The 8,000-nt window shown below is 40.2% G+C and overlaps 4 protein-coding genes and 1 non-coding gene across 7 annotated transcripts; 3 read left to right on the top strand and 2 right to left on the bottom strand.

Moving 5' to 3' along the window:
- Positions 1 to 6: 6 nt before the first annotated feature.
- LOC134198031 (uncharacterized) lies at positions 7 to 1,073 on the top strand. Its single transcript, XM_062667374.1, has one exon. It carries the CDS (start codon positions 45 to 47, stop codon positions 744 to 746), a length of 702 nt encoding a protein of 233 aa, XP_062523358.1. The 5' UTR covers positions 7 to 44; the 3' UTR covers positions 747 to 1,073.
- Positions 1,074 to 1,139: 66 nt separating this feature from the next.
- On the bottom strand, positions 1,140 to 4,610 carry LOC134198029 (sialin-like). 3 transcript variants are annotated; one of them, XM_062667373.1, is made up of 9 exons: positions 4,556 to 4,610; positions 3,396 to 3,435; positions 3,119 to 3,318; positions 2,883 to 2,970; positions 2,650 to 2,760; positions 2,463 to 2,596; positions 2,108 to 2,402; positions 1,613 to 1,869; positions 1,140 to 1,503 (listed from the first exon to the last, which is right to left on the bottom strand). In XM_062667373.1, exons 3-9 carry the CDS (start codon positions 3,260 to 3,262, stop codon positions 1,300 to 1,302), a joined length of 1,233 nt encoding a protein of 410 aa, XP_062523357.1. In that variant the 5' UTR covers positions 3,263 to 3,318; positions 3,396 to 3,435; positions 4,556 to 4,610; the 3' UTR covers positions 1,140 to 1,299. The 3 variants fall into 3 exon arrangements, with proteins under 3 accessions (XP_062523357.1, XP_062523355.1, XP_062523356.1); XM_062667371.1 differs by lacking the exon at positions 4,556 to 4,610 and adding an exon at positions 4,042 to 4,230; XM_062667372.1 differs by lacking the exon at positions 4,556 to 4,610 and adding an exon at positions 3,654 to 3,988.
- Positions 4,611 to 4,821: 211 nt separating this feature from the next.
- LOC134198034 (U4 spliceosomal RNA) lies at positions 4,822 to 4,960 on the top strand. Its single transcript, XR_009972736.1, has one exon. It is a non-coding gene; the product is annotated as a U4 spliceosomal RNA (small nuclear RNA).
- A 427-nt stretch (positions 4,961 to 5,387) lies between these two features.
- On the bottom strand, positions 5,388 to 6,938 carry LOC134198033 (tumor protein D52-like). The gene is made up of 6 exons (XM_062667376.1): positions 6,735 to 6,938; positions 6,530 to 6,678; positions 6,241 to 6,300; positions 6,069 to 6,182; positions 5,942 to 6,002; positions 5,388 to 5,761 (listed from the first exon to the last, which is right to left on the bottom strand). Exons 1-6 carry the CDS (start codon positions 6,741 to 6,743, stop codon positions 5,753 to 5,755), a joined length of 402 nt encoding a protein of 133 aa, XP_062523360.1. The 5' UTR covers positions 6,744 to 6,938; the 3' UTR covers positions 5,388 to 5,752.
- Positions 6,939 to 6,980: 42 nt separating this feature from the next.
- On the top strand, positions 6,981 to 7,914 carry LOC134198032 (splicing factor 3B subunit 6-like). Its single transcript, XM_062667375.1, has 4 exons — positions 6,981 to 7,065; positions 7,176 to 7,216; positions 7,291 to 7,368; positions 7,523 to 7,914. Exons 1-4 carry the CDS (start codon positions 7,036 to 7,038, stop codon positions 7,737 to 7,739), a joined length of 366 nt encoding a protein of 121 aa, XP_062523359.1. The 5' UTR covers positions 6,981 to 7,035; the 3' UTR covers positions 7,740 to 7,914.
- Positions 7,915 to 8,000: the final 86 nt, after the last annotated feature.

Genomic DNA, 8,000 nt, shown 5'->3' with positions numbered 1-8,000 from the left:
CAAGTGGGCATGCTCCCCTCCAAGAAGACAATCTTTATCTGACCATGGATGGTCGACCGCCTTCTCCAACAGAGGGCCTTCCTGTTTCAGATGATCTTTACCTTGTTGTGGATGACAAATCATCAGCTGTTGCTCACCAGCCTGTGGTACACACTCCTAGCGATTCTTATGTCATATTTACCGACGGATCACGTCAGTCAGGTGTGCCTGAGACAGAAGATGTGTACCTTGCAGCGTATGAAGGAGAAAGAAGAGCACCGAATGTCAAGGAAGGTGCAAGGTTGTCCCGAAGCCCAACACCAAAGAAACTTGGCATACCAGTACCTGTCACAAAGCCTAAAGCCTTCACACTTGGTGGAGCAATGGTCGATGAGTTGAAAAGGGAATTAAATTCTGGACTCCTAGAGGAAGACGACTTTTACCAAAATCTTCCTGGAAGGGCAATGACTGATGTTCACAACTTACAACAAGAACGGAGGGCAGCAAATCGCAACAGTGGGTTGCATCCACAGACATCTGGATATGAAGCTGGAGGAGGTAGAGATCTTTATGAAAACTTGAGACGGCAACCGATTTCAGATGTAAAGTCTCACAGTCAACCCCAACAAGTCTCACAACCACCCCTTCAAATGGAAGAGATCTACGGCAACCAAGAGGTTGTAGATATGTCTAACATGCCTCCCACCTTGGATGTGATTTATGGCAACTCGGACCTAATTGAAGAGCAGGTGTATGCAAACACATGATTCTGTGGATTGTAGATTTAGTGACTGGTTCTTGCAATTGTATTTAGCTGGTCCTAAACCCATTTGCTCACCCATTTTTTGCTTTGTTTTCAAGTATATAATGTGTGCACGCACATTATGTGTGTTTAATGATATGTATGTATATTGTTGTTTTACTTGTGCTACTGCATGCTCAAATGGTTTTTGATCTAATTGTCGAACTGGCACAAAGTGATTGTTGAGCATCTAGATTTGTAATAGAATGGATGCTAGTGCTGTTTTGTTTTGTAGTTTAAACTCATCAAATATTTAAATTATCTGGGAAAGGAGCACACAGATGACTGCAAGATTAATCAACAAATACCATAATATTACTAATAACATTATTTGTAAACACTCAATATAGTTTATGTGGACTGTGTGGGTGTGCGGAGTTCAGACGTGTTGCATTTGTCTACACCGCTAATTTGGGTGGACAACGACAGTCGGTTAATAAAAACAACTAAATATATTACCACCACGTATTTGTACTTTACAATGATTATTGGTTACCTTCACATCAACAGCAAGACTATCACATAGAGCCATATATTCCAGATGAACCTTTTTCATTCTGTAAGTCTGATGTGTTGATAGTATCTGCATAGTTTGCAGACTTTGGAGGCCCATCTGCCCACCATTGTTGCTTTGCAGATCCCAATATCAAAAAAATTATTGCTCCAAATGCATAAATTTCTGCAGACACAAAAAACACTCTTTGCCACTGAGCTTTCAAAATCTAAACAAACAGCATATAAATTAACTACCTGATCATTTTATAAACATTTTATTTAAAATATAAATCACATTACTAAACTTCAACTTTTACAATAAAATAATTGTCTCACATCTGGAGAGAATTTATCGGCTGTGGTCATTGCTCCTGTGACATATGGTGCTACAATTCCTGACACAGTACCTGCTGTGTTCGTGAGACCCATTAAGACTCCTGCAAATCGAGGTGCCATATCCAGATGAGTGCAGTTGAAGCCAGACAGAGTGAAGCCTGACAAGCCAACAGCCAGTACAAGAAATACAACTGCCAGAGTAACAGAATTATTGGCATATCCAGTAGCAATCAAGAATATCGCTGGACAGAACTGACCTGCAACAACAAGATGGACTGTATCATGTGTGTACGTTGTGTCATGGATCTGTCTACACATAATTGCAATGGTTAAAAACGTCAAGGAACTCTGTTTTCATGACTTGTGTCTGCCTGCTTTTTGGTCTGTCAGTCGGTCTGTTTTCCGTCTTCCTACCTACTTGCATGCCACTCCTTTATCCTTTTTCACTACATCATAGTTACATCTTCTCATTCTTCATCCATCAAACTAACTTACCTATGGAATTCATTAATTTTCTGGTGTGCGTTGTCGACAAAACCTTTTTCATTCTCAGAAAATCAGCAATATAACCACCAAGAATGACAGTTGTAAACATCGCAGCAAATGGCACAGCAGACAAAAATCCATCATTTTTGATATCAAATCCCAACACATCACTAAAATATGTTGGCAAACTGGTAAGCAAAATGTAGAATCCCCAATTATTGCAGAGGTGGCTTGTGACAATAGCCCACACAGCTGGAGACCGTACAAACCGACCAGCCAACCAGAGAGCAGAAACTTTGTCATTCTGTATAATAACATAATAATCAAACTGTTGCAATTAGTTTGCCATACGTTGTGTGCATGCCTCAGTTTTCGTAGCTGCGCTCTCTATTCTAGACACAATGTACTGACGTTCTTCTTTTGAGATCGTGGGATGGGAGTTTGGTGAATCAGACACGATATATAACCATGCAAAGCACCAAATCAATCCCAGCAATCCTACAATTATTACCATAATAACATCGGTTTCCTTTCTAGATGTAAACAAATACCAAACACGTAGAAGACAGATGGCCATCTCTGATTGTGTGGAGGAGACTTGAATCCATGATCACATAAAACACCAGATACTGTCAGTGCAATGATTGTTCCAAAGTGAGGCCCTGCAACATGATATACAAACAGATAAATTTTAGACGACAAATACCAACATAGATTGAGTCTTGCTGACTGTTAATTTGTGTATGTTCATCACTCTACCAAATTCTAACAATGAGTAGAATACCTGCATAAGAAATGGTTGACAATTTGCTCTTTTCAAGGGGAGGAGCCCATTTTGCCCACATGGCGTGCATAGCAGGAAACGTTACTCCCTAAAACAGACAAACACTACAACAATTCATTGATTGATGTGTGTGTGTGTGTGTGTGTGTGTGTGTGTGTGTGTGTGTGTGTGTGTGTGTGTGTGTGTGTGTGTGTGTGTGTGTGTGGTGCATGCTTGCACTTTTAAATTGCCTGCACCTCTCCAAATCCTTCAAGAACCCTGACAGCAAGCAACATTCCAAGACTATGGTATGCAGCAATTGGTGTAACAAGCGTAAGAATGGTTGTTCCAAGGCATCCCAGTCCGAACACCCACTTGCCACCATACTTCTCAGCTAGCATTCCTCCAGGTATTTGAGTTACAATGTATCCATAAAAGAACGAAGCCAAGACAAGACCTACATATATATACAAAAACAAAAAATATGTATTCACTGCATGTTGCATGTAAATGATGTCAGAACAAGATATGTACCTTGAGTAGTTGATGACCAGTCATGAAATTTTGGATCAACCTTAGTAGGCAAAAAAACAAGTAAAATATTAAAAACTGTCACTGAGACAAAATCTAGCATACGCAGTCGCACTAAGTTAGCCAACAGCATCACGTGCAGTAATGATACATAAAACGAAAAACCTAATGTCTATGTCTAATTGTGTAGGCACGAAAACTGCTAGTTTGGAGAATCCAAATAGAAATCAAACAAGCAGAGTAACATATTTAGAGATTTACCTGCTAATTGTGCTCAGTTTCGAAGTTATGCAAGAGTGCCCTACATTTACCTCTCAAACACCGCTAACAAGTACACTTTGATGCTTGTAGCGTGCGTTATATAGAATCAGAATCTTCTAAAGCGCGTTAGTCCTCTCCACTTTGCACTGCACGGTATCATGTTGAAAAACAAGGCGTGCCAGTAATATGTAAATGAAAGGCGATCCATAAGTGGCCTAGGCACCGCCCACCTGCAGATCTACTCAGCTAGAGCTATGAAACGGTTGGCAGATTCTCTGCACTCTAGTGCTTCGTGTTGTCTAGCATATGCTCCAAGTGTGGGTAGTCTCCCAGGTGAAGCCTAAGAAGTGAGTGTATCACTGTAGGTACTAGCTTAGCAGCTACTCACCTTGGTCATTGTAACAATTGCTACACTCAGATTCACGCGCAAAGCGTAAACATTTGCAAAGCCCAAAAGAGAGATTGCGGCCAAAATGTAACGCTTTGGAACATAAAACGTTCTACTGGTCAGAGAAGGCATCATTTGGCTGCGCAGCAGTGGAACAATTAGTAAGGCACACGTACAAGACCTGAGCCCAAACACGCGTGCGCAGTAAATTTAATTTTCGCACATCACTTTTGGTTCAAAAGAATGTAACTTGTTAAATGTCTGCACAATGAGGCTGCTAATTGAGTTAACGAACATTTTAGAACAAATTTGAGTTATTTGACGATATAGGCAAGAAACGGATCTGAGTTGGGAGAAGTAAATTCTAGAATTAAAGTATGAAATTGGTATGTGTAGACCACTAGGAAATACAATAGACAACATTATCTAGACGAAATTTAGATCTAGAATTTCTAATATCTTATATTGGCTAATTACAGCACAAAATCACTCTTTTAACTGTACTGTAATTTACCCGACATTCTTTCTGCTCTGAGACTACAGACCTCCTTTGCCGCTTCAGGTCTCGACGTCACGCGCCTGCGTAGTACACTTGTATGTGCGTTTTCTTGACAGCATTTACGTCCATAGACAATAGAGCATCTGTAAGCTATCCAGACTTTGTAAGGGCTGTATTGATTGTATTAAGCGGCATTAATTGACAAAACAAGACGAGATCTTTGCCCAAAAGTTTTGTTCATCTCTTCTCGTTTATAATGGCAGACGGCGATGCATAACGATAGCTTTGCGCAGTGGCGATACCATAGCCAGTGAGGTTTATCCGAGGCGTGGTTATTGCTAATTGAAAACTGCTTCCAAATCCAGTCAAGTCGACTTGCTACGGCAGTTGTCTTGCAATTTTTGGAGGCCGGTTCGCCGGCCAAATGGGAGAATTCAAGGAAAGATCACAAAACGACACAGAGCACGCGTACGTGTGCACCCACGCTATACGCTGTACAAGTGTATGTACACTGTGGTGTGGGCGGTGTGCAGCATACCGTCCACAAACTATATAGCACGCAAAAATCTGTTAATTAAATTTGTATGGTCTTATATGAGGAACAGATATTCAATACAATCTTGCCATATGGTCATATTTCAAACAAGAGTCAATCAAACATTACCTTTTCAAGGTTGTATTGAATGTTTCTCATGCTGATGTTTGCAAAACCATACGAATTTAACAAATTTTGCCAGTGTATTGCGCCATACAAAACCTTTTGTTTGGGGCATAGGTAGAGAGTACATACAGTACCTACCTGCATGTACCAAGACACTCCTTCACACCTCAACTGTTGGCTCAAGTCTGAAGAGTATCATTTTGTCACTTTCCAGAAAAATGCAATACACAAAATTAGAAAAATCAACAGAAGCATCATATAGCAGTTGTCAAGACTTTGCTTAGGCCATATATGGCTTTCTGTCCAATTACGCTACTACAGTGACATCACACATTATGTGCCATTAATCCATACAAAAAGCAATTGCTTCCATATACAGCAAGACATCCAAATCATGCACTACAAGTCCACCAGCAGAAACAACTACAATTTGCCTTGCAGTTGTGTATGTTACTCTCCCTGCTCAAGAGCTGCCTCTGAGTCGTACTTTGCTTCAGCATCTGCAGTGCTCTTTGACACTGCAGTAGCACTGGCGTCAAACCTTGAACTGCTCACTTTTCCTATAAGTGCAACATTAGTCAGTCATTGCATAATTACTACTGCTGTTTCCAAACATATGACTGTAGACTGTTTATATGTACTTCTATTTTTAAACATTTTCATCAACAACAATATTTTCAAACCCATTCCATATCATTAGTAGAGCACAACACGCACAAGTAATTCTATCAAACAGCCACCTTGATAGACATTGATGTTGAACGAATTTTGCCTCCAATATTTTGCAGTGTTTGATTCTCTCTATAATGCAGTAGTGACATAACCGATCAACAACAAGAACCTTAATTAACTATCATTTCATCTAACTTCATAGACATTTTTGCTTTCCCAAATGCTTCAGATGTTTTACTCCCTGCTGCTCTGAGAGCGTCCCCACCTTTTTCTCCAACAGTAGTGGCAGCAGATTGTGCACTTTTGTAGCTAAATGCAATCACACTGTGATATAATACAAAAACAGTCACCAAGACATCAGTCTTACAAGTCTGAGCTTGAAATCTTTTCTCCCAAATTCTTGAAAAACTCTTTAGTTGACTGCACTCTACGAAGCAACAAGCAAATCAATCTGCCAGGTAATTGACAAAGTTAACAAACTCAATCTTCAACTGCATGCATTACATACTATGCGTCTGGCAGTTTCCCTACTCAATACCTCTAAAGTCCATTGTAATAAGATGCATAATCAGATAAATAGTTCGTATATAAAATTTTAGAATTGCCACCTTAATTTTATTAATTAATTAACGAATTTTCAACATTCAATTTCTCACGCTTTTGATTGTTTAAGTTCCTCATAGCCCATTTTGACATCCTCCTTCAGCTGCGTCAAAGGTGTAATTCCTAAATCCTTTTTAATAGCTGCCAGCTCCCTTTGCTTCCTGCCCAGAGCCATCTCCAAAGATGAAATCTCTTCTTGTACCTGTAGAACAAAACAGTATTTACACACAAAAAAATCATGTTTCTAACCATTTATACTTGTCTCATCCTTCTCTCTAGCTCTCACCGATTCTCCTCTTCAGGAGAAAGTTCTGGTTCAAGAGTCGAGTCCTCCATATCCGGGGTTGTGTGGGCTCCCTCTGACGTCAGTTCCTGTTCAGGTTCCTCGTCCGCAACATGACTGCCTTGTTCAAGCGGTGTATAAAGAGTTGCAGGCGAAGTAGAGTATCTGTCACCTTCGGAAGTCATGATGACCAATAATACGGGAATAACCACATACGGGAATAAGTTCTTATACGGGAATAACTTTCACGGTGTTGTTTCCCGGATTTTGTTAAAAATGGCGATGGGAGCAGCGCGTCGTGCTAACGTAAGTTTGTGTTGTGTTGACGAAGTTACAGGCTTGTTGTTGTACTTGCGAGTAAAGAAACCAATGAGGTATATACTTTTATCGGCTGACCGATGTCTCATTGGGTGCAGGTCCGACTTCCTCCTGAAGTCAACAGAATATTGTATGTGAGGTGAGGCATAGTGTCCGTGGATGTGACCGTTTGTCTAGTTGATCACTGCCAACATGTTTGTCATGGGTTTCTAGAAACTTGCCTTACAAGATCACAACAGAAGAGTTGTATGACATATTTGGCAAGTTTGGAGCTCTGCGCCAGATCAGAGTGTAAGCACACGAAACTACAGGAAGCATGCACTCGCATCAGTCTGGAAAGATTTGAGAGATTTTTGTTTTCCACATTGCTTACTTACTTGTCATACACACTTGTGATGATGTTGATGTACTTTCTATGCTCTATTGTTATTTTCTTTTTGTTTAGTGGAACAGCTGCTGAGACACGTGGCACAGCGTTTGTTGTTTACGAAGATATATTTGATGCAAAGAATGCTTGTGATCATTTGTCAGGGTTCAATGTGTGCAATCGTTACTTAGTTGTTCTTTACTACCAACCCAACAAAATGTTCAAGAAACTCGACAAGGTCAAGAAGAAAGAGGAACTGGACAAAGTAAAAGAGAAATATGGTGTTGGAGATTGAGATTATTGTATGATATTTGCACACTTGGTAGTCCCTAGAATGGGCATACCTACACTTACAGCAAATTGAAGTTGTTGTATAAAGTTGTCTTTCTGTACACTGACTGTTATCTAGCAGACATTGCTGTTGCTGTAGTATTGAATGAAGCCAGTTTCAGTGATATTTTAAGATTGTAGCTGCCTTGTTTACTTGACTGTAAGAATGTCTTGATGACAGATCCCAATGACTGGCTCTGTGTAGCTGCAAGTCGATGTTATGTCC

The sequence above is a fragment of the Corticium candelabrum genome, unplaced genomic scaffold (genome assembly GCF_963422355.1).
Source record: "Corticium candelabrum unplaced genomic scaffold, ooCorCand1.1 SCAFFOLD_107, whole genome shotgun sequence".
In the NCBI taxonomy this organism is placed as follows: Eukaryota; Metazoa; Porifera; class Homoscleromorpha; order Homosclerophorida; family Plakinidae; genus Corticium; species Corticium candelabrum.
The sequence above is the reverse complement of the archived record's forward strand: the minus strand, read 5'-3'. Positions and strand labels throughout refer to the sequence as shown.